This window comes from Heteronotia binoei, chromosome 11 (assembly GCF_032191835.1).
Source record: "Heteronotia binoei isolate CCM8104 ecotype False Entrance Well chromosome 11, APGP_CSIRO_Hbin_v1, whole genome shotgun sequence".
Lineage (NCBI taxonomy): Eukaryota > Metazoa > Chordata > Lepidosauria > Squamata > Gekkonidae > Heteronotia > Heteronotia binoei.
This window is the reverse complement of record NC_083233.1, coordinates 5410470-5435984: the sequence shown is the minus strand read 5'-3', so window position 1 is coordinate 5435984 and position 25515 is coordinate 5410470. Positions and strand designations below refer to the sequence as shown.

Below are 25515 nucleotides of genomic sequence, written 5' to 3'. Positions count from 1 at the left end.
TGGATGAAGGAAGGATTTGGATGAAGGAATAGAGGGAACACTTATTAAATTTGCAGATGATACTAATTGGGAGGGGTTGCAAATACAGTAGAAGACAAAGACAGGATACAAGATGATTTTGACAGTCTGGAAAACTGGGCTAAAACAAATTAAATGTATGTTACTGGATAAATGTAAAGTTTTGCATTTAGGTAGGAAAAATCGAATGCATCATTATAGTTCTATGAGAAAAGGTTGAAGGAACTGGGTCTGTTTATGGAAAGGAGATGGCTGAGAGGTGATAGGATCACCATCTTCAAGGACTTGAAGGGCTGTCATATAGAGGATGGTGTGGAATTGTTTTCTGTGGCCCCGGAAGGTAGGACCAGAACCAATGGGTTGAAATTAAATCAAAAGAGGTTCCGGCTCAACATTAGGAAGAACTTCCTGACAGTTGGAGGGATTCATCAGTGGAACAGGCTTCCTCGGGAGGAGGTGGGCTCTCCTTCCTTGGAGGTTTTTAAACAGAGGCTAGATGGCCATCTGACAGCGATGCTGATTCTGTGAATTAGGCAGATTATGAGATGGAGGGCAGGAAGGGCTGCATCAGTGCTTAATTCTTGTGACCCTTTATTATAAGCCCAGGGAAATGCTGATTGCCACTTTGGCATCAGGCAGCAATTTTTCTCCTGGCCAGTTTAGCAAAGGATCCTGGAGGTTTCTGCCATCTTCTGGACATGGAGCAGGGGTCACTGGGGTGTTTGTGGGAGAGGCATTTGTGGAATCCCTGCATTATGCAGGAGACGACCCTGGAGGTCCCTTCCAACACTATGACTCTATGATTTTGAACCAACTGTAGTTTCCAGGTACATTTCAAATGCAGCCCCATGTAGAACAAGTTACAGTAGTCTAGTCTGAAGGTGACCATTGTGTGGATCACTGTGGCTAAGTCACAGGGGAAGAGATAGGCAACCAGTTGCCTGACCAGCCAAAGTTGGTAAAATGCTGACCTGGCAACATTTGTGACTTGGGCTGCCATTGAAAGTGAGGCATCCAAGATCACACCCAGACCACTGGCACTTGCATCAAGGACACCTCACCAAGGGTTGGGCGTTGGATTCCTAACTTCACTCCCCCATGGCTCAGGCACAGGACCTCCATCTTTGATGGATTCAGTTTCAGTCAGCTCTGCTTTAACCAACCAGTGATGGCCTCCAAAGCCCTGGCAAAAATAGCCCATCAACAGATACAGCTGGGTGTTATCAGCCTAACCCAGCCCAAACCCCCGGATCTGCTGGGTAAGGGGGCGCATATCCATGTTGTAGAGGATCCCCCCCCAAGGAACACTGCATACTGTAATGTGGTGAAACCATCTCTCCAAGCACCATGCTCTATCCCCAACCATGGAGAAAGGAGACAAGCCACTGCAAGGCAGTCCCTCATATCCCCACGTTGGTCAGGTGGTGATCAACAGTGAAATCAAGAAGCAAGAGCAGTGCTGGCCCACCTTGATCTAGGTGTCTCCAGAGGTCAGCCACGAGGACAACCGGTGCCATCTCTGTCCCATAGCCAGGAGAGAAGTCAGACTGGGCAGGGTCCAGCACAGAGGAGTCATCCAGGAAAGCAGCAATGCTGGCTCTTTCATCATTTTCAGCTCTCACAGAATCCCCAATATGTCGCTTGCCAGCCTCTGCCCAAGTCAAGAAGAAGAAGAGAGGAGCAGGGCTTCTAAAGAGCAAATCGCTGGCTGCATTCCCGGTGGCAGAGGGGATCTGCACTTTGGGCTGAGTTGTGTGCCTGGCCCACCTGCTCTCCTACAGTATGGAGAAACAACTTTCTCCCTTTCTCATAATGCAAGAATCCAAGGAAGCCCAACTAAAGTTCTTGGCCGAGGGGTCAGGACTCAAGCTTGAATGTTTTCCCATTAAATGCATAATTGTTTTCTGGAATTTACAACATACTGTGAATTCCACAAGATGCAGAATGAGCTCCAGTTGATGAGCAGGGCTCCAAGTGCTGAGTCAGGCACGGCTTTCTCACAAGGATTGCTCTGCCCCGAGGCTTCTGTTTTCCCCAGCGCAAGTGATCCATCTCCCACCAGTTGCTCCACAGGTACATTTTGACCCAGGGCTCCTTTCAGTTCCCTTCGCAACCTTGCAATGCTGTCTTTTAAGGATTGAGAAGCCACAAGGGGAACTGGAGGGAGCTTCAAAATGCACCCCCGGAGCAACTGGTGAGAAATTGTTTGCTTGCCGGGTGGTGGGGGGTGGGACAGAAGTGGAGCAAGGCTAGTGAGAAATCAGTCAGAGTGAAAGAAACAGAAGTCCAGGGCACCTTGGACACTAACAACATTTATTCCAGCATGAGCTTCCATGTTTTAGATTTCATTTCTTCAGATGCAACATTTTTATAGGGGAAATTACTGAAAGGGAGGAGGAAGGGGAAGAGAGAGGCTTGGAGTGACTCCTGTCAAGAATCTTCCAGGAGTGATTCTCTGAAGACATGTGCTTGCACTTGAAAGCTTCTACCTGAATCTATCTCTGTGCAAGCATTGCAGATCAAATGAAGCTACTGGCAAGTGTTAACATTTTGGGTTCTGATTTCAGATTTTGAATCTTGATGTGCTCAGTCAACTGGCTGCTGGAGGTCTGGTTTTTTCTCTTTTCTAATCATTTTTGTGCAGAGGACAGCTCGTGTCATTGTAAGTGTTCAGTGTCCTCTGCACAAAGGCGGTATTTGTTTGTCAAGATCCTTTATACAAATTTCAGGTGCAAAATGCTTTGAGCTTTGACACAGCTGGATCTCCATAAACACTGTTGTAAATAGCTGCAAAGTTTTAGAATCCAGCTGTTGCAAGAGGCTTGTAATTTTCTGTGTTTAGCTTCTCAGAGTTGTTTTTTAAGAAGAGTTCCACTCGGATTGGGGGGACATACTGGAAGGCCAGATATGTGGAATACACAGATGAAACTTTCCGGGTGGAGAAAGAACGGCCAGAAGAAGAGAAGCACCTTGGTATACTTGGTAATGTGGCAAAATAATGTCTCCAAAAGCACTATTGATAGGAGTCGTGGACCAGAATAAAGGGTGCCTGGGAAAGTCATCATAAACAAAAGGGTGGCATTCAGTTAATGTGGATTTTCACATGCACACATTTATTACCATAGAGCTGTGTTTGTGGGGTTTTGGCTTGCTTGGGTTTTTTTGTTTAAATAAAGGCTGAGCTTGGAAGCCTCGCACATGATGTGAGCTAGATTCAGTCAATGGCCCTCTGCCATTTCAAGCCTCTTTTGCAAGATAGTGTTGAGGCCATAACACTGAGTCAACTGCACTGGGTGGAAAACTTAAATCAGTATCTGTGTGAAAATGACATTACCTGTGTTACTTAATTTTCTTCTGTTTTTCTCCCTGGCGTCTTTGCTGCTGTTCTGTTCTTTTACTGCCAAAGGGAAATACTTAATAAAGGGTCCTCTCCCCCACCCCCCACCCCCGGGAATCTGCTGCTCACTGCAACCCCCAAGATTTGTTTTATTTCTGTTTGCCCCCCCCCCACCAGATTAATAAATGCAGTTTTCGTTTAGGCAAGGTTTAAGAGAACAATGGAGCCTCTCCCCCCTCCCCCACTTTTCTTTTCAAGCTATAATCTTATTCCATGACCCTGCTTTCGTTTCAGCCCTTCCAATCCAAAATAAAGAGAGACTTGGAAAGGGACTAAGTAGCCCAAATCTTTGGTGCCCTTTATCTCTGAGCTTTCTGGGAACCGTTGAATGGCCTTGGATTGAACAGTCTTCCTTTTTGGACATCCCCCCATACCCTCCTCCTCTCCTTCTCCTCCAGGACCCGTCATCAAAGCCGAAGTGGGAGACACCATCCAGATCACCTTTGCAAACAAAGCCTCCTGGCCGTTCAGTATCCAACCCCACGGCGCGTTTTATGTCAAGGAGTGGGAGGGAACCCCCTACCATGACGGTTGGTATTCTTATTATATGATCTCTCACAAAAATCCCAATCACATAAAAATGATTCTCAGATCTGTGCAAGAAGAATACTTGGGATGAAAAACTAGTTATTCGGGGAAAGGTAGAAAACAAAAAGCCAAGACTCACAACACCGTTTTGTGTCAACACTTTCAGAGGGTCGCAGCTGTGCCGGTCAGCAGCCGATGAGCTGGAGCTGAGTCTAGGAGCATCATAGAGACTAACCATATTTTGGAGGAAGGAGCTTTCAAAAGTCAGAGCTCCCTTTTGTCAGATACATGAATCAATATTGCAAATACAAAGAAGACTTCAAAGTTTAAAGGGGGAAAAAGCACCGAGAAGGGGAATGATTAAGGCAAAGGACTAAATTGTTTCTGTGTGTTCTTTTTAGTTTAAATAGCGAAGGGGAAACATGACAGAGGTTTATGCCTCAGAACTCAAGGACACCTAATGAAAGTGATTGCCTGAATGTTCAAGACTGACAAAAGGAAACAATTATTCACACAGTGCCACAGGATGTAAGCCATTTAGCATAGATCTCTCTCAGAAAGAACGTACTGAGGAGAGGTTTACCAATGGCTGTTAGTTAAGAGCCCTTCTGATATGTCTCTTTCTAAATTCCAAGAGCTGGTATCCGACAACAGGGGAGGGCTGATGCCTGCCGCTTGGCAAGCCTCTTTTTAAAACAGGGTGCTGGGCTGAATGGCCCAGTCCAGCCAGGCTCTTCTTTGGTTCTCTCTCCTCTAGAGAGGCATGACAGTACCTTGGACATTTTCCATCTTGCTAGGTGTGCTTAGCTAACAGCCAGCTGCTTTTCAAAGACATCAAGTCATCCAGGGATTGAGTATCTGGGGGAAGATCTTTCAGAAGATCTTGGGAGCAGACACAGAGTGCAACAGGGTGTGAAGTGTTTCTGCCGTCTTCCCTCAGAACGGCTTGTTCCATCTTTACAGTGCAAGTACAAGCCATGCAATGTATGTTTGCATTTCAAAAGGCTTCTCCCGGAATGGAGCTGTGGTGAAACCTCTGGGGAACTTCACGTACCACTGGACAGTCCCCCAGGACGTGGGGCCCACAGCCACAGACCCTCCTTGTCTGACCCGGATGTATTCCTCTGCAGTAGATGCCACCAGAGACACCAGCGCTGGCTTAGTGGGCCCCTTGCTGATCTGTCGGGCTGGAGCCCTCAGTGAAGAGAACAAGCAGGTAGGGACTGCCCAGCAGGACACTGTTTCTATCTCAGCAGGAGCCAGAGAAGAAGGCAAGGCCTCTGCAAGGGCTGGCATTTGGCTGCCGTTGAGAACTACAGCCTAGCCTCCATGTCTCCTCCTTCCAGCTGCCACTTGTGGGGGGTGTTGGACCAGGGACTTTCCACAGGGTGGTCACATCCTGAGTGTTGCCTTTGAAATACGCTCTGCTGGTTTTGATAGATCCATTGTGCAGGTTTAGAGCACATCTCAAAGCTCATGATCTTGCACCTGCATTTAGGGCTTGCAATAGGGTTGGCTGTTCACAGTTGGAAAATACTTGGAAATTTTGGTAGGTGGCATCTAGGAGGGGTTGAGTTTGGGGAGGGGAGAGAGTTCAGCAGATCTAATGCCATAGTCCACCTGCCAAGCTGCCTTTTTCTTCAGAGGAAGGAACTGATATCTGTCATCTGGAGACTAGCTGTAGTACTGGCTGGGAGATCTCCAGGGTCAATTTCTCTTTCCTTGAAGCTCAGTGTCCCGAGATAGTGGCTTTATATGGATTTGAAATAGGACCAGGCAACTTCACGGAGGAGGACAGATCTGTGACAGCCATTAGCCAAACAGAGCTATTTACCTGTTCCCTCAATGGAGCCTCCAGGTGCACAGGCAGAATGCCCATCATCATCATCATCATCATCATCATCATCATCATCATTTTATTTATATCCCGCCCTCCCCGTCGAAGCAGGCTCAGGGCGGCTACTTACTCAGGGCCTATGAATTCTACTTGCCATTGTCAGACGATGGGATCTCAAATTAACCAGACCTTGAATTGTTGCAAAGTTAGGCTTTATTTGATAATCCATAAGCATCAGCAGGAAGGAAAATTGAGACTGATACATTGTAGCTGTAGGAAGCAGGCTATAAAGGAATACATCAAAGGGAACTACACAAAGCCACAATTCTAAACATTGCTGAGTTGAGGTGCAAAGATTCACACGGTCTCCTCTTATCTTATTGTTACGGTTAGTCTTCCGAGGATGGCCAGGCGGCTGTCCCTGGAGGCGCTTTATCTTCAAAGGGGAATTTCTGCCTTTGTTAGTATCAAGGGAAAGAAATGTTCACACCAGGCATTAGCAACAATCTACAACTCTCTACTTTGATATGCAAGGCCTTTCTCATGGTTAGTAACAGCGTTTCAAGATGGCGACAGTTCAGCTAAGTCTTTTATTTCAGAGAAGTTACATTGGCTGACAGCCATCATCTTTGTGCCCCATCTGTGGGCTTCCTGGAAGAATCTGAGTGGCCCCGGTGGGAGGAACAAAGCCATAGCCAGGGTTCCTCATTTGCTGGAGCTTCAAACCAGTGAGGGGAGACTCAGAAACATAATCTGGATAAGAATAATTTTCTCTGAGTTCAGACGACTTCAGTGCTATTATTATTATTATTAGTTTATTTATATCCCACCCTTTCCTCTGTGGGGGCTCAGGGCGGAGCACAACATAAATAAAATCACATTAAAATCATATATTAATAAAAGCAATTACAATTATTCCATAAACAAATAGCCCAGCAGAACAATTTATAGGTAGTTGGGCACCTTTCTTGAACTGTGAATAACCTCCTTGAGTTCTGCCCCACACCTGCTCACAGTGAATGCTCACCTGCTCACACTGAATCCCATAACCACAATAGGGGAGTGTGAGTTTAATAGCCACCTAGCATAATCTAAGGTCATGAAAGAAAGTTTCATCAAGTTGCAGCTCACTGAAGGTGACTGTCGGGTTTTCAAGGCAAGAGAAGTTGTTTGCCAGTGTCTGACTCTGCCCAGAGACCCTGACATTCCTGGGTGTCTCTAACCAGGGCCAATTCTGCTTCGCTTCCAAGATCTGAAGAGGGAGGGCTTGCTGGGCATCCTGGTCAGGGGGGAAGGCAGAGCTAAGCGGAGCAGGTGAGCAGAGCTTGGAATTATTATACTTTTCACCACCTCTGATATTTTTCTAGAACTTTCTTCATTGTCAAGGGAAGCTGTTAAAACATAATCATCAGGCTGACTGAAGGCACAGAGAGCAGTTGTGGTTATTTTAAAATCTCCTTTTTAGTCAGTGGTCTAGAGGGGCTGTGCACTCCCTGCCCACCCCCCACCCCCGGTTACAGCTCTGTACAGGAACTGCATCCTGGATTACATGTGTTGTCATTCTCTTATACTTCTTCCTTGTAGTCCCAGCCAAACTGTACGTGGCTGCACAGCTGCAATCCTTTCTCCTCTCAGCCCCACCATTGAGTGCTAACAGAGCCAGCCCTAAGCTGCATGGCGCTCCAGGCAGGCTCCCTGCCCGCCATCCCCCTGTTGCCTCCTGCCGCCACTGCCTCCTACCCTCCCTCCGAAGCTTGCCGCAACAAGGCTGGCCCTACTAACTTCTCCCCCCACATCCTTTCCGGAACTGGAGGTGAGGGGGAGCGAAGCCTCCTCCAGCACTGGCTTCAAAAACTGTGCAGCTGCCTCGAAGCTGGTAGGGCCCAGGTAGCTGGGGGGGGGGGGGGCTGGCGGCAGCTGCGGTGGCAGCAGGGGCGGGTAGGAGAGGCAAACTAGGCGATTGTCTTCGGCACCTTGAGAGGGGGAACCCAATTTGGTACCCTCCTCCTGGTGCCCTAGGCAACTGCCTAATTTGCCTAGTGGGCGAGCCGGCTCTGGGTGCTATGGGGCTGGGAGTGTACATTACAATCCATGTTGTAATGTTGAGATTGGATGTTTCAGAAATGGGATGAATTCCATGTGTTCTTATTTTCCTAGAAAGGAGTTGACAAAGAGTTTTATCTTTTGTTCGGAGTGTTTGATGAAAACCTTAGCTGGTATCTGGATGCAAATCTGAAATATTACTTGAGGGAAGAAGAGGCTTTGGAGGATCGCGGCTTCCAGGAGTCCAACAGGATGCACGGTATGTCCCCAGCTGCACCAGGTCAGGAAGGGAGTCTCACTACAGTGGGTTGTGGGCGTCATAAAGTACAACGCAGATCTCAATAACCAAATGTCTTTGTTGCCTGGCAAACAGACTTAGTTCCAGCCTCTGTACTGGATCAAGGAGTGTCTATCATGCCAAGCAAATCCACCAGGTTTTGGGAAATTAAGACACCCAGATGAAACCCAGACGCAACTCAGAATTTGCCTTAAATTAGGTGATAATAATAGCACAACCAATGAGCCTGGTTCAGTGGTTTGTATTCAGTAGCATGAGCATCTAGTCTGCACAGTGCTTTCCCCTACACTTCAGATAAAAGTAAAGAAGGTTCAAAAGCTTGCCCACTGTCTGAGCAGGTAGGAGCAGGGAATGCACAAATGTTCTGAGGCAGCGGTCTGAAGGCACAAAGTGTGACAGTTATGAGGCTCTAGGTGTGGCCCAATCTTGAGGGGAAGCCCAGGGACCCAGACTATGTCTCCATTCATCTGTGGAGAAAAAGCAGGATGTCAGTGTAACAGATACATTAAAAGATTCAGTGCCCTCAGAGGGGAGGGGTCATCTGTGGCACTGTTTGTATTAATATGATGTGTGTATGTTTTTCCTCCCTGAAGCCATTAATGGATTCATGTTCAGTAACTTGCCTAGTCTGGACGTCTGTACAGGAGAAAAGGTCTCCTGGCACCTCTTGGGCCTGGGCACTGAAACCGATGTCCATGGAGTGGCCTTCCAAGGAAATACTGTCCTGATGGATGGGATGAGGCGAGACACAGCCAGCCTCTTCCCTCACACATTCGCCACAGCATTCATGCAAATGGACAACGAAGGTGAGGGCCAGATCCATTCATATGGAGCAGAGGACCATCCACTCTGTGTGTGTGTGTGTGTGTGTGTATTTTGGCCACTGTGTGACACAGTGTTGGACTGGATGGGCCACTGGCCTAATCCAACGTGGCTTCTCTTATGTTCATGCCACACTGATCTCTATGGCTTTTCTTAACAGAGCTGCGTTCGGTTTACAGTGAAAGCATTCGTTAGTGGTTGCAAGTGACATCAGGTCGCAGCTGGCAACCACATAGTGTTACCCTAAATGCTGTTGGCTGCCCAAAGGGGGCAATGTCTCCAGTTTTTGTTGGGGGAATTAGCAAGGAGACCAGTCTTGCAAGAGGGTGGTAACTAGCAAAATTGGCTACCAGTGTCCACAGGGATTTCTCCCTTGGAGAACTCACTTGCTTAACCAAGAAAAGATTGCTTTATTGAAAAAGGAAATGCTAATAAAATAATGCACACATACAGAGATGAATGCACACTGGAAAAGCAAACATGCAAGCTAAGTGGAAAATAGGAATTAGTGGGATATAGGCAGGTTTGGGGGGAGTTTAGTTACCAACCGAGAAGTCTGGGGAGGAAAAAAAAAAACATCCAACTTCTTAGGTGTGCAGTTTGGATCCAGGAAAACACAAAGAGAGACTGATCTCCAAAAAAGTGTCCTGAGGCAGTCTGATGTTTGTGCCTCAGAATGGCAAAGACCTGAAAACTTCTGACAGTCTGCATGTGAGCTGAGGTCCTAAAGTGTTAATATGCTTAAGATTAGTTAGAGATATCTGTGAATAGCTGAATGGTGTTCTGAGGAGCAGACAAACAAACGAGATGGTTGAGACGATCTCCTAATGAAAACAAAAGCTGAGCTGAAACTCTGATTGCTTCCTCTGGCTGAGTCAGGATGCTAATAGCTTGTTAATTAGACTAATCAAAACATAAAATAGTGCTTTTTTGTGTCTGATGAAACACCTGCCTTTGTTCAGGGATTCTTTTGTGAGGGGAAGTGTGGGTAAGGGAAGGTAATGGGAGGCTGACAGGATTAAGGATCCAGGTGGACACTGTTAGCTCTAGGGTGAGGCAAGCCTGTCCTTCCAGCTGAGGCATCCCAGAGGGTGAAGGGGGAGGGGTAGCAGCTGGGTCAGGCCACAGTCTCCTGCACATCCATGTATATGAGGCCTGCCATCAATCTTGTGTACGATTAGTCCAAAAGGCCTGGTATATGAACTCCTGGGGTGCTATGAAACGAAGGGTGCTCATTTCCAAACAACCTCTCAGCAAAGAGGAGTCTGCCAGGTCACAAAAGGGTTTATGTAGCAGAATACTAGTGCTCAGAAAATTGCTTGAGACCCCCAGACCTTGCTGGGGTTCAGTGGGCTGGACTGGGCTGGTGAGAGGCTGAATCTCCTCAGAGAGAGAGAGGGAGGGAGGGATGACAACTGCTTCACACTAAAGTCTATTTATTGAACCTTAATCCTTGAACACACATAGCAGAAAACATAACAACATCGCCTCAATGCATAATTCACCAAAGAAAAGACAGTGTGTACTGAATGGGAATATTCTTATCTGCAAATCATGACCCCCACAGAATCACTGGTGGGTTGTTGATATGCAGCCCAGAGTAAGTGAAAAACACCCATTATATGCCTTTCTAGGAATCTGTAGAATTGCAGGTAGCTGTCAATCTGGAAATGGGATGAGCTTGACAAGACCCAAGCCGTGCCCCTCAGCAGCCCACTGAACTCCGCTTGGAGTCAGCTCATAGGCTGTGAGGTCAGAAAGATCTAGACACCCCCTGGGCCAAGGAAAAGTACCCTGATACCTAGACGTTTAGACTTCGGGCTGACACCACAGACTTGAGAATGTAAAATGTACTTGCTTGGGAAAAACAGCAGTCACCTAGACTGCAAAGCCTTGTGAGAATGCTGAACCAAGGGATAGAAGTACTGGGCCCCATTTGCTCTGATGGAAAAGGGCTAAACTCACTCGGGCCTACATTCTACAAGTTTACCAGGCAAGAGAGATCTCAGAGGTGGTTTGCCATTGCCTGCCTTGATAGTCTCCCATCCAAATACTAACCATGGCTGAGCCTGCTTAGCTTCCGAGATCTGACAAAATCAGGCTGGCCTGGGCCACGCAGGTTTGGATGAACATATGCTTTGCTTCAGTGTTATAAAGGCATTTCTTTCTTTCTTTTGTAGAGCAGTGGGATCAAGTTGGAAGTGTCCTTAGTGCAGATCTAATTTCTTCTCTCTGGGGCCAAGTTAGAGTTGCCAGGTCCAATTCAGGAAATATCTGGGGACTTTGGGGGTGGAGGCAGGAGCAAGGTTGTGACAAGCCATCACATTTAAAAGGGTTGCACACCTTTTGAACGCCTTCCCTCCACTGGAAATCATGAAGGATAGGGGCACCTTCTTTTGGGGCTCATAGAATTGGACCTCCTCGTCCAATCCTTTTGAAACTTGAAGGGTGTTTTGAGGAGAGACACTGGATGCTATGCTCCCACAGAGCCCCAGGTATCTGCCCATCAATTCTCCATTATACCATATGGGAAAGAAATGCCTTTATAATACCAAAGCAAAGAATGTTCCCAGCAGACATTCCCCCCCCCCGATGACCCTAAAGCGGGGGGAGGGCCTCCAAACCAGGGGGATCCCCTGCCCGCACCTGGGGATTGGCAACCCTAGGCTACGTTTCATTTTGTTTTTATATTTTGTTGGTGGTTCTGGATTCCATTTTTTAAAAAACGTGGCTCTGCCGGTTTGCATCCACAGCTAGCTGCAGATGGCAGCAGTTGGCTACTGCCTCTAATGCAAGATGTCTTCTTCTTTCTCATCCCCAGATCAGCTTTGCAGTTGTTCTTTAAAGAGAAACAGGAGGAGGAAGATGCATGTGGCAGTTTATATGTAAGCAGGGAAAGGCAGGAAGCTGGATTGAAACATCACAGGCAGGTTGAGAACAGCCCCTTGTTTGATTTGACTGAATGTGTTTGTCATGCAAACTGTAAAGTCATTTGGCAGCCAGGCTCCCACAGCAGATGGAGAGACCTCAATGACTTCTCTTTAAGTCTCAGGTCTGTCTGATGTCGTCTGGTGAAGGATCTCTGCAGCCCCATCCATGATGTTTTTCTTCTAGGGTCTTCTGAGGTCTACTGTCAGACAAGCAACCATTACCAATCTGGGATGAGGGGACGTTACTCAGTTCAGCAGTGTGGGAAGAAGAAGGAACCTTTTCTCAGCAGACGATATGAGAGAGTGAGGACTGTTTACATCATGGCAGAGGAGGTGGTTTGGGACTACGCCCCAGACCGCAGTTGGGAGCTGGAAAGACACAATGGCTCTGGTGAGGAAAGGTAACGCTACAGAAGTAAATGAGCTTTGGTTGCCTCATTTCCACAAATTGCCAGGAAAAAGAATCTGCTTTTTGCCTCCTCCACTATGAAGCACAGTGGCAAGAATATACTTGCTTTATCTCTGTGGACCAGAAGTGGGGACAGTTAGCCATATTTTTAGGTGGCAATAGTTGGGCAACTCCTTCCTGCCTGTGACAGTCCCCTACAGGGAGCAGAGAAGATGCTGCAGATGGGAAGCCAGCTGCTTCCTGGGGGAGTGTCAGAAAATCCAGATGGACTGTTCAGGCAGGAGATGGAGGCAGGGAGTATTTCTGTGGGGACAGGCAAAGTTTGAAGGCCCACTCACTGATGCATACAAGTCAAGATTAATTTGCAAAACAACAACAAACATTGTGGAATTTGTTGTGGTGAATTTTTATACATCATAATATTATGTTATAAATGTTATAGTATTATAATATAGTAATTATTATATATATTCAACAGTTTAGCAGCTGACCAAGTCCCTGGCCTTGCAGGATCTCAGGCAGTAGAGCAGAAAGAGACTGTCCTCAGTCCAAGAGCTCTGCCAGTTAGAGCCACGCTTTCTTCTCGAACTCCCTGGAGCCTTTCCTTTGTGGAAGCTCAGGTCCCCAGAGGTGACATCCATTCACAGTCAGGAGCCCTCTTGCAGGCAGATATGTGTTGTTTTATTAATATCAACAGAGCTTCAGTAATGCAACAAAGAACTTTGAATTTCACAGCTACGGCAATGTATTTCTCAGCCGTGGGAATGGACTCCTTGGCTCCAGGTACAAGAAAGCTGTCTACAGGGAATATACGGATGGGACATTCAAGACCCCGAAGAACAGGAGCAGTGATGAAGAACATTTGGGCATCTTGGGTAAGAAGCATATACTGATGCTGACTGCTTTCGCTCAGGCTACATTAAGTTTTCTCTAATGCAGGAGCCTGGCCTGTTAGGATTCTGAGGCTACAAAGTGGACTGTACCAGTTCATGCTGTAGATGGGTGATGCCATTTTTGAATCATTTCCCATGTCAAATAAATGTCTTAAAGTACAATTAACACATCATGAACAAAATTCAAGCCCAGTAATTTCTTGGTTTTTTAAATGAAAAAACTATGTCTGAATGGTACAGACCGTTCTAGCACCTCTGCCCCTTCTTTCTAGACAGTTTGGTGAAGTAGTGAAGTGTGCGGACTCTTATCTGGGAGAACCGGGTTTGATTCCCCACTCCTCCACTTGCACCCGCTGGAATGGCCTTGGGTCAGCCATAGCTCTGGCAGAGGTTGTCCTTGAAAGGGCAGCCCCACCCACCTCACAGGGTGTCTGTTGTGGGGGAGGAAGGTAAAGGAGATTGTGAGTAGCTCTGAGATTCAGAGTGGAGGGCGGGATATCAATCCAATATCATCATCATCATCATCATCATCATCATCATCATCATCATCATCATCATCATCATCATCATCATCATCGTAGCCAAAACAAGGCAGAGACTTGTGGCACTTAAAAACTACCAAATCTATAGTCACACTTTCATAAGCCAGGGAATCCTTCATTGAGTGCATGAGGTGTTGTCCTCAGTTGGCAAAAATAGACATGGGTGCAAGGAGAGGAAGGACACAGACTGATTCCCCACTAGCCATACACCACTCTCACGCTCCTCCTCTCTGCAGGGCTTCCATCGGATTTCTCACTATCTGCCCCGGGGCTGCAACTTGCTCTGCCTCTTTTGCACAGCAAACAAGATCCTCTAAAAACCGGTTTCTGCTTGCTGCACGAAAAAAGTGATGCTAGTTGCAGCCCCGGGGCAGATAGCGTGAAATCCAGCAGAAGCCCCGCAGAGAAGAGGAGTGTGAAAGAGGCAAAGGCGAGTGGGAAATTGGTCAGAATGAGTTGAGAAGTGTTGCAAAGGGAGGCCAGAAGATGCAGCAATCTAAGAGCAAGATGGATTCTGTTCTTCTGCAGCACACAAATGAAAACGAGACCCATTCAGAAGAGTGAAGAAGCTGGTCAGGGGGATGATGGACCACAGTCAAGTGCTGATTAGCTGGCTAAGTGGGAAGAGTGGGCACAAAACCCAAAAGGAGATGATGATGTTCTGTAGTAGTCAAATTTTCCTTCATCCTCTTTTAAAGTCAAGCCTGGTAGTGTCAAACCAGAAGGTGAAATTCTGTCTGATTCCGCATTTGGCGTTTGCCTCCCTTTTGCTCTGTGGTTGTTCCATGCGGGTGTGATTTCCCGATTCCGCACTAGAGGATTTCTCCCGGATTCAATTCCCAATCTGTTCTGTGTGTTCTGATTCCGCATTGCTGCTGCTCCCGGAGTTTCCCCCACAATCGTAGCAATCTCCCCCTCCCTCATACATTTCCCCCTTTTTTTTAACACGCATGCGTGTTCACCTTACAACGTGATCGTGTTTGTTTGCATTACAACATAATGCCAGAGGCATAATACTGGCAAAGTCACTTGTTTTCCTTTCGCCCTGCCATTGGCAGGTTATCTAAGCCCTGGGAAATCTGTGTCGGTGATCCACCATTTTTATCCACACATGCTGAATGTTAAGTACACAGTTTTCCATTAAAAGCTATAACAAATTACGAATAGATGCATGAAGATGGTGGGGGGGGGGGGAGATTTATGCCAAGGGGTTAAGAAAGAAAGTTTCCCCAACCTATCAAAAATATAAACCTATAAACATAATCAAATTCCCGTTCCATTTGAGGCCATGAGGGGGGGATCGATAAAGGTGGCAGTCGCGCATCTTTAAAGTAGTTTGTGTCACATTGCTATTTATTTAGTTGTGTTGTAACAATCTCATTTGAAAAAAAATTATAATAGCAATGATTTTAATCGGAGGGGGGAAGAAAGTAATCACAATGCAATGACACATTATCAAAATCACGTGGAATACCATAAAGAATGGGGCCGGGTGGAAGCAAGGGATGTATTCAGTAAAAGAAAATCGCGTTACATCGTTATATATTTTTCGTGTTGTAACGTAAAACGTGATTTGTTTTAAAAAAATTACTTTATTTCAGGAAAATATTGGCTAATTTTCAAAGGGAGTAAAATTAAGGAAGTATGACGAAATAATTGGGCAGAATCATGGGCGTGGCGTTATGTGGGTGTGTTCTACTGATACGAGTAGTTTGACAGCGCATTGGTGTGAGTTTCGCACATAAATTTCGAGCTCCAAAACTGCATCAAAAATAAACTTCTCGCAAAATGATGATCTCCTAGATGCGGGGTGACACCGCTTTAGAGGCGGGTCAAACTGCTTCTCTGGGTCAAGAGATGTGGAAACCAACGTCTGCCCCGGGGGAAACACAGCACCGGAGCCGGAGCAAAGGCTAATGCGGAATCACCCTCTGATTCAGTAATTCCTACTGGAAGCTCCCTTGGAAATTTTCTTGTGCTGAAGGCAGGCAACTTTTGTTATGTGTGTGGGGAAACTCACACAGCCATTGAAAAGTGTCTGCACACACCTGAAGGCATGCCAGAAGGTGCCTGGCCACAGCAACACATTTTTGTGGATGGACAATTACTCAGGACCAGAAAGCCCTCTGAGGCACCAGGACAATGAGGGCTCCCTCTTAGGGCTAGTGCTCTGCGTGTGGCAAAACCCTCATTTGGTTGGGGCCACTCAATGGGATTTTTGTGCCTCCCAGGTTCACACTTGCCCATTCCTCCTTGTGGCTGCAGTACATGGGAAGAAGTGACTTCCACTTTCTCTTGTGCCATTTTTGCTTCCTCAGACTACCTTGTGGGGCCGTTACTGGCTTTATTGTGAAACTTACATGCAGCCACACAAGCACTGGGATTTTGCATGCTTCTGGGAGATGCAGAACTCTGACTGACCACCAGATCAACAGACCTCAGGTTGTCCACCAACAAATTCAAGGGCTCTGCAGAGTGTAGACTGGATCGCCTTAGTCCCTGATGCTGCAGGCCTTAGAGTCAGAGCCCACCGTGTTCAGTCCCAAGTAATGCCCAGAAGACTGCAGCTCATTTTGGGTTGCTGGGAATGCGGTGGAAGTTCTTGCTTTGCATGCTGCAGGTCATGCATTCAATCAACAATGTAAAGAGACATGCAGCACACCTGTCTGACGTTCTGGAAAGGCCCCACCAGTGCCAACCTGGGTCAGCCAGTTCTATAAGGCACCTGTATATGCCCATTTCTTCAGAAGTGTCCCATTGCTTAAAGCACAGTCTTGTGCATACTTGCTGGTAAAGGGTTTCTCCCATGTAAATGTGTCTAGCACTTCAGCCTCAGTCTCTTAAGACAGAAAAATAAGATCAGATGCCACCAGTAGCAAAGGAACAGACAACTGAGTTTGGATTGTGGAATTGTCATTCTGTCAGCAGATACCTGATTCTCCCTCCAGGTTACCCAGTAATGCTGTGAGCAACGCAAGAATGTCTTCCTTTTCTTCCTGGTTTTTGAGCCCACTTGCGGGATAGGGCAGGGTATAAATAAAAAAATTAAATTAGATTACCCTTGGCATGTGGTGTTTTGCTGTCACTTCTGGACCATTCCTGGACGTTTTGCAGACTATAGCCTTTGTAACCTAAAGCAAGCTGGAACGGGCCCAGAGGAGGGCAGTGAAGATGGTGAGGGGTCTGGAGACAATGTCCTATGAGGAAAGGTTGAAGGAGCTGGGAATGTTTAGCGTGAAAACATGGCTTCTCTTATGTTCTTATGAGGAGGCAGCTGAGAGGTGATAAGATCACCATCTTCAAGTACTTGAAGAGCTGTCATATAGAGGAGGGTGTGGAATTGTTTTCTGTGGCCCTGGAAGGTAGGACCAGAACCAATGGGTTGAAATTAAATCAAAAGAGTTTCCGGCTCAACATTAGGAAGAACTTCCTGACCGTTAGAGCAATTCCTCAGTGGAACAGGCTTCCTCAGGAGGTGGTGGGCTCTCCTTCCTTGGAGGTTTTTAAACAGAGGCTGAATGGCATCTGACAGCAATGAGGATCCCGTGAATTTAGGGGGAGGTGTTTGTTAGTTTCCTGCATTGTGCAGGAGGTTGGACTAGATGACCCTGGAGGTCCCTTCCAACTCTATGATTCTATTACTCTTAACTCCTGTCCAAACAGCAGCATCTACCTACTTGGCATGAAAAAGGTCCCAGGGTCAATCCCCACATCTCCAGTAAGAAGCAGGGAAAGACCGAAGCCCCAGGAAGCTGCTGCCTGTCTGAGTAGGCAAGACTGACTCGGCTGCCTCCAGTGACCAGGGGCACTCAGTTGGGGAGCAGAGACTGAAGCTAGACCTGCTGCTGCTTAGAGCCACCAGCTTCCTCCTTGCTACAGTCTCTGGCCCAGGTCTGGTGTCAGCATACCCCAGGGAGGGGGCAGCTGCTGGGGCCCAGGGTTTATGGCAGGGCCCACTGGTGGTGGCACCCCCTAGAACTCCACTCCTCATGCTCCCCTGCTGTCCACACTGCCCAGAACCACTGGGGAAACATCTGCAGGCTGGGCTTGTGGGCAGACAAGGGAAGGACACATAAGCAGGGCGGGGGGGAGGCACATAGGTTTTGGGAGGAGGCCAGAAGTACCTGGTGGTGGGCAAAGGCTCCCCTAAACCTGGAACTGGCCCTACGTGCAAATATTTAAACTCCATGGGCAACTCATGATCACCATCTTCAAGTCCCTGAAGGGCTGTCATATAGAGGAGGGTGTGGAATTGTTTTCTGTGGCCCCGGAAGGTAAGACCAGAACCAAGGGGTTGAAATTAAATCAAAAGAGTTTCTGGCTCAACATTAGGAAGAACTTCCTGACCGTTAGAGCGATTCCTCAGTGGAACAGGCTTCCTCGGGAGGTGGTGGGCTCTCCTTCCTTGGAGGTTTTGAAACAGAGGCTAGATGGGCATCTGACACTAATGAGGATTCCATGAATTTAGGGGGAGGTGTTTGTGAGTTTCCTGCATTGTGCAGGAGGTTGGACTAGATGACCCTGGAGGTCCCTTCCAACTCTATGATTCTTCCCATTTCCAGGGCCGTTCATTTGGGCAGAAGTGGGCGAAGTCCTCAACCTTGTGTTCAAGAACAATGCTACACGGCCTTATTCCATTCATGCCCATGGGATAGTGGAGAAGAGCAAGACGGAGCCTGAAGTGGCAAAGCCTGGTGAGTCTCCTTCTGCTGTTTCCCCTTTGGTTAGTGCCCGCAGCTGAGCCCCTGCTGCTGCACCTTCATCCTGTTATTAGACAAGGCTTCTGGCATGATGGAGTTCTCTCCTCTCTCTGGGCTCATAACATAGGATTAGGGTTGCCAGTCCCCAAGTGGGGGCAGGGGCTCCCTGCTTTAGGGTCATCAGAAAGCGGGGGGAGGGAGGGAGGGAGGGAAATATCTGCTGGGCACTCCATTATTCCCCATGGAGACCAATTCCTATGGGTATAATGGAAAATGATCCACAAGTATCTGGGGCTTTTGGGGTGCTGTTTTTTGAGCTAGAGGCACCAAATTTTCGGCATAGCATCTGGTGCCTCTCCCCAAAATACCCTTCAAGTTTCAAAAAGACTGGTCCAGGGGGTCCAGTTCTATGAGCCCCAAAAGAAGGTGCCCCTATCCATTATTTCCAATGGAGGGAAGGCATTTAAAAGGTGTGTGGTCCCTTTAAATATGATAGCCAGAACTCCCTTTGGAGTTCAATTATGCTTGTCACGACTTTGCTCCTGGCTCCACCCCCAATATCTCCTGGCTTCACCCCAAAGTCTCCTGGCTCCACCCCCAAAGTCCCCAGATATTTCTTGAATTGGATTTGGCAACCCTACATAGAATTGAGGGACATAAAAATATATTTCTCCTCGTTAGTCAGTCTGACTGAAGCAATATATATATTGGTATAATCCCAACATGGTGGCACACTTGCCAGGGGTCACGGACTTCCCAGGCTGATTCCTGGAGGCAGAAAAGGAACACCAGGCCAGGGCCCAGGGAAGGAGCAGAATGTTGCTCTCTAGGGCCCTGGAGCTGGGTGCTGGGTGTGCTGGGTGGTTACCATACTCCATTCTTCCTCTGAGCCCCTTCAGTGCCTTCACAATGTGCTTTCAGGAAGGTGGCAGATGGGCTTGAAAAAGAAAATCCAGCATGTCTTTGACTCACATCACCCTTTCTTCTGACATATTTCCATACTGTCTTTAATAGTCAAACCAGAGAGATGCTGATCTTGCGGAGCCATTTCTTCCCCACAGAACGACTCAAAAACTGCACGGGAGGACAGATTGAGATCAGCCCCATTGCCTAGCAGTACCAGATTCACCTCATTCATTCATTCATTCATTCATTCATTTATTTGATTTATATCTCGCCCTACCCCACCGAAGCGGGCTCAGGGCGGCTCACAGCATAAAAGTTCTAACAATAAAATTCAGAATTAAAATACAATAATAATTTACATAATTAAAACAACTAATATATCGCTACATCAATCAATGTCAGTGTGCTGTCTTATAGACTTCCTTCAGAGTATTTCAATGCCGGTCAGTTATAAGCCAACAGGAAGAGGACTGTCTGTCAGGCCCTGCGGAACTGTCCAATGTCCCGCAGGGCCCTGACCTCTTCCGGTAGCTGGTTCCACCAGCAAGGGGCTGTGATTGAGAAGGCCCTGTCCCTAGTTGACTTCAACCGGGCCTCCTTTGGCCCGGGGATTACAAGCAGATTTCGAGAGCCAGATCACAGCACTCTCTGGGGGACATATGGGAAGAGACGGTCCCTAAGGTAGGCAGGTCCTAGGCCATATAGGGCTTTAAAGGTAATAACCAGCACCTTGTACCAGACTCGGTATATTATTGGCAGCCAGTGCAGTCCCAGAGGCCCGGCTGAATGTACTCCCCTCTAGGGAGCCCTAATAACAGCCGAGCGGCGGCGTTCTGCACTAGCTGCAACTTCCAGGTTTGGCACAGGGGCAGCCCCATGTAGAGGACATTACAGTAATCCAATCTTGAGGTGACCGTTGCATGGATCACTGTTGCCAGATCGTCCTGCTCCAGGAAAGGAGTCAACTGCCTTGCCCACCTAAGATGAAAAAATGCTGCTACTTGGGCCTCCATGGTTAAGGCAGGCTCAAGTAGTATCCCCAAGCTCTTGACCCTGTGCGCCATTGTCAATGGCACACCGTCAAGAGCTGGAAGGGGAATTTCCCTTCCCAGACCACAGCGACCCAAGCAAAGGACCTCTGTCTTCGCTGGATTTAGTTTCAACCTACTCAACCTGAGCCATCTAGCCACGGCTAGATAGAGGTCTGAGATGAGATTCTTAACAGAAATAATAAAATGCTCCCCCTCCCAACCCCCCTTTCATTCTTAGGTGAAATTGCAACGTACCGCTGGGATGTTCCTGAACGATCTGGCCCAGGACCAAACGATTCTGCCTGTATTTCTTGGGTCTATTATTCCAAAGTTGACCCAGTAAAGGTGAGATTTTTCCACTACTTTTTTTTTGAGGGGGGGGGGTTCAAGATGTTGAAATGAAGCCTGTGTTCACACTAGCTTCTGTTCAGAAACAGAAGACCTTGGCTTTCTGAGCTTCCATCCACATAATAAAGAAAGGGAGGAAAATAGACCTCTTTTAAAGAGGATTTCACCTCTCTGCTTTTCATCCCCTTCGTATGATACATGTGTGGCTCTATGTGTGAATGATACAGGAATGTGATTCTTACCCCCCACCAAACTGCTTAGTATTGTTTTGTCTTTATTCATGTGAAGGCAGCCAGCTAGAAAGATCCATGCTTGGCATATCTAGTGGGCTGGTGCTGTTTCTAAAAGCTCCTGCCTTGTGGCAGTGTTGCTGAGGGATCAATCATCTGATCACCGATAGAGAGAGCACTGAGGAACTGCTGGCTGGATTTTCACCAGCACACATGGAGATGAGAGAGACTTGGCCAGAGACAGAATAATCAGAGAGAGACACCGTCCTCTTTTGGGGTTGGCTCATACAGGTCTGATTTTCATTTGGAGCCCACTCTTATATTAAAATATTACAAATATTATTATAATTTTAAAATATTAAAAATCTTAATTTTTACAATTTGTCTTACGTGTGTGCTACTTGGTTTTAGGTCACTGGAGAAGGCTCTCAGAGCCAAAACACATCTAATCTAGTGGCTTTTTTTGAGATATTCTGTTATGTGATTCATGTTCAGTTAGGGTTGACAAATCCAATTCAAGAAATATCTGGGGACTTTGGGGGTGGAGCCAGGAGACTTTGGGGGTGGAGCCAGGAGCGAGGGTGTGACAAGCACAATTGAGTTCTGGCCATCGCATTTAAAGGGACCGCTCACCTTTTAAATGCCTTCCCTCCATTGTAAATAATGAAGGATTGGGGTACCTTCTTTTGGGGCCATAGAATTGTACCCCCTGGTCCAATCTTTTTGAAATTTGGGAGGTATTTTGGGGAGAGGCACTGGATGCTACACTGATAATTTGGTGCATCTGCCTCAAAAAACTGCCCCCCTCAGAGCCCCATATACCCGCGGATCAATTCTCCATTATTTTCTATGGGAATAAGTCTCCATAGAGAATAATAGAGTTCCCAGCAGACATTTCCCTCCCCTCCTCCAGTTTTCTAATGACCCTGAAGCGGGGGGAGGGCCTCCAAACTGGGGGATCCCCTGCCCCCACCTGGGGATTGGCAGCCCCATGTTCAGTTGATGTGCAATTTCTGTAGGTTGAGTTTTATCATCTCTATGTATCTATTTTGTTTTTAACTGTTAATTGTTACACTGTGTAGTAAATACGTTATATTTTTGAGTTTGTTATATTCAGCCTTCTGAGTATGCACCCTGTTTCCCTGGCTGGGTTTCTTCCTCCTTTGTTTTTTCTATATAAATACAGAGAGCAGCAGCACCATATTGAACGCTGCAGCCACCCCTTCACCCTGCCCACAAGATCTTACAGCTGCTCTCCTTATATTGATGTAACACTACTATTAGCCATCTTCCAGTGGTTCAAAGGCTGTGCATACAGTTATCCCATAAATTACAGTTATTCTGCATGCATATTTTGCACAATATTATATAGATGGAAGTTTTAAGGTTGCAGTTAGACATTAAATCTCAAGACTACAAAAAGTTGTGCTGCAGTATAACATAATTAAATGGGCCTGCATTAGGACTTTTAGCTGTTTATTACTCAAGACCCATGATTCAGTGCAAGGCTTATGATGCAGTGTGACTGTGAGTGAACTATGCCTCCAGAAAGCATCTGGAGGTTGTAACTGCAAATGAGCATATTTTTGAAAGTTCATTCACATATTTCAGCCCCATTCTTTTGACCCTCAAATCCCCATTTTGATTCCACTTTTCCTCTTGGGTGAACTGAACCTGTGACTTTCTCTTTTCATGCCATTTTCTCTTTTCTCATGCAGAATTACTTACATAATATACACCTTTTTCAGTATTGTGCATCAATAAATCAGCATTAAAAATATATAAATGCCTTGCAATGTACATAATGCATACACAGTGAATCTATAAAGCCAAAGCAGATAACTAAAATTTCTGATAAAAATATAGACGTATAAAAATAGATGAAATGTGGACTATTGACTCATGGGAGTTCTCAGTCAAAATCCGGCAGGATTTTTTGAGGGAATCCATAGCTGTGGCCTAGGAAAATGGACCTGGGGTGTCAACCACTTTGCACAACCTTTATGACTCTTCCAGGAAACAGTTTCTCCTCTGGTCGTTCAATCCCTGATCTTTTTCTTCAGGATCTCTTTAGCGGCCTCATTGGGCCCTTGAAGGTCTGCCGTAAAGGGATGTTGGATTCTGATGGGAGAATTAAAGGCGTAAGCAAAGAGTTTGCCCTCCTCTTCTTGGTTTTTGATGAAAATCAGTCCTGGTACTTGGAGGAGAATGTGAAGAATTACGCTGCTCAGGGAGAGTGGCCCCGTGGGCACCAACAGGATGAAGAATTTGTGGAAAGCAACAAAATGCACGGTACTTGGTCCCCTGCTTTTGTGTCTTGCATCAGATCCATGCATTGCTGTCATTATTCTTTGCAAAGAATCGCCTAGAATTGTTCCCAGACAGGGCAGTGTTTGTTCTCTCAGATGGGGGAGAAAAATGCTCATATTTTTCCTTTAGGCTTCTTGTTGAAAGGGCTCCAGGAGGGGTATAAAGACATTAAGGACATAAACCCGAAACTTACTAAAAAATAGTCATGGCTAAAAATAATCCTTGTTTACCTCCATCTACTAAATATGCTCAACTTTCCTGTGTAGAATGTCACATTTCTAGCTCTCGTGGCTGTGAAATAGCCTTGAAAGTGTATGAGCGATTCCTCTTGAAACCTCAGGCACTGGGGAGGGTATGCAGAGGAGGTTTTCCAGGGGTCAGGAGATGGACTTCAGCTCAGCAGGACATCAGACCCTTTCACATGATCAGAGAATCCATAAGGACATGCCAAATCTGGATTTCCATAATTTAGAAAGGGCAGCTTTCCCCAGTGGCTAATTTTAATTTTTGTATAGCACAGCCCTGGCTAATCCCTGCCATTAATGAAAAGAGATGACATCACTTCCAGAAGCTCCATAAAAAGGAAGCACAGTTGTCATCTGCTCACTCTGCATTCCACAGCCTTGGGATGAAACTGGCTTTTTCCTGATCTTGTAATGGCAGACATGTGAACCAGCAAAACAAATATTCACTACCTTCTTTACCATGTACTTCAGGCCAACTGTCTGACTTTTTTCACATTTAAAGGTGCTGGTGTAGATTTACCCTTATATAATATAGTGCAGGGGTGGCCAACGGTAGCTCTCCAGATGTTTTTTGCCTACAACTCCCATCAGTCCCAGCCAGCATGACCAATGGCTGGGGCTGCTGGGAGTTGTAGGCAAAAATCATCTGGAGAGCTACCATTGGCCACCCCTGATATAGTGGGTTCTTAGGCATTGCCAAGGCGAGGTGGTAGTGATAACAAGCTCTTTATTACAGGCAGCATGGTCCAGGGCTGCCCGAACAAGACTGAGAAACGTCATGTTATTGGGTCATTCAAACAGGCAGGGTCCTGTGATAGGTGTAGGGCAGCAGGTATTTGGAGCCTCCTGCCCATTATTCCCAAGTCCCCAGGCTCTGCTGTTATGGCTCCAATGAGCCAGGCAGGAATCCCATACTAAAACCATATACATAACATCCCTCCCCCTAAATTCACAAGCCTATCGCACATAATCCTGTAGGTTCACAGGCTTGCGGTGCTCGTGTGTTGACCATCTGAGTGCTGGAGCTGCCAGTGGCGTGGTTGCGGCTTTGGGTGTTGCGAGCTGGGGGGCCGGTGGCGTTGGTGCCTCAGCCGGCAGTTTGGGTTCTCCCAGAGTCTCAGTTGCGGCCAGATGTTACAGTTCCTCTGGAGTCTCAGGTGGTGGCTGAACCACGGCTGCGGGGGCTTCTGCTTCTGTTGTCTCCGGTCCTGGGATAGCGGCCGGTGGGTTGACTGGGCTCACCTCCCTGACCTCCGGTGCATCACATGACCGCAACTGGTGACACCCCCTCTGAGGTGACCTCATACATGACCACCCCTAATACCCTGGGGACTCAGGCTGGTATACAGCTGCCCCCCCCCCAAGTTTTTAGCAAACACCAAGTCCCCAGTGTCGAACCCGGACCACCTGTTACCTCCTGTAGGTTTGGGGCCCGGTCTGGTTGCATGCGGTCGGTAGTGTGTTTAACCTCCTACCCATGAAAAGATTGGCCAGACTCCAACTGGTGACCGTACTAGGGGTGTAATGCTGGGCTAGTAGGCATTCAGCTAGGCAGGCTTCCCAATCGCCCTGGATGATGCAGCAGAGTGATTCCTTCGTTGCCCTCACCATCCGTTCTGCTTGGCCATTTGTGGCTGGATGGAAGGGGGCTGACCTTATATGCTTCATTAAATTTCGGCCGCAGAAGTCCTGGAATTCGGCCAAAGTGAATGCTGTCCCGTTGTCTGAGACAAGGGTATCAGGCAAGCTGTATGTGGCGAAAACCCTTCGGAATGCCCCTAGCTTGGCCCTGGTAGAGGTGGATGCTACCAGAATTACTTCTAACCACTTGGAGTGGGAGTCTATGATTAAGAAGAATATCTGCCCCTGAAAAGGCCCTGCAAAATCAAGGTGCAGGCGGGATCAAGGGTTGCGTGTGTGTTCCCACTGTTGGGCTGGGGCTCTCAGGGAGGCTGGACAGGTCTCCTGACATGGCTGGCATCAGGCTACCCAGGACTCAATGGCATCTTCTATCCCCGGCCACCATAC

General features: G+C 47.2%; 1 protein-coding gene across 1 annotated transcript in view; it reads left to right on the top strand.

The window, feature by feature from the left end:
- Positions 1–25515, top strand: part of HEPH (hephaestin) — a 61604-nt gene that overhangs the window by 18558 nt on the left and 17531 nt on the right. The window contains exons 8-17 of the mRNA XM_060249100.1: positions 2861–3000; positions 3814–3945; positions 4948–5159; positions 7938–8082; positions 8715–8927; positions 12058–12274; positions 13018–13157; positions 18280–18411; positions 20593–20699; positions 22996–23224. Of these exons, the coding sequence (XP_060105083.1) occupies positions 2861–3000; positions 3814–3945; positions 4948–5159; positions 7938–8082; positions 8715–8927; positions 12058–12274; positions 13018–13157; positions 18280–18411; positions 20593–20699; positions 22996–23224 (1667 nt within the window). The remainder of the gene's footprint in view (positions 1–2860; positions 3001–3813; positions 3946–4947; positions 5160–7937; positions 8083–8714; positions 8928–12057; positions 12275–13017; positions 13158–18279; positions 18412–20592; positions 20700–22995; positions 23225–25515) is intronic.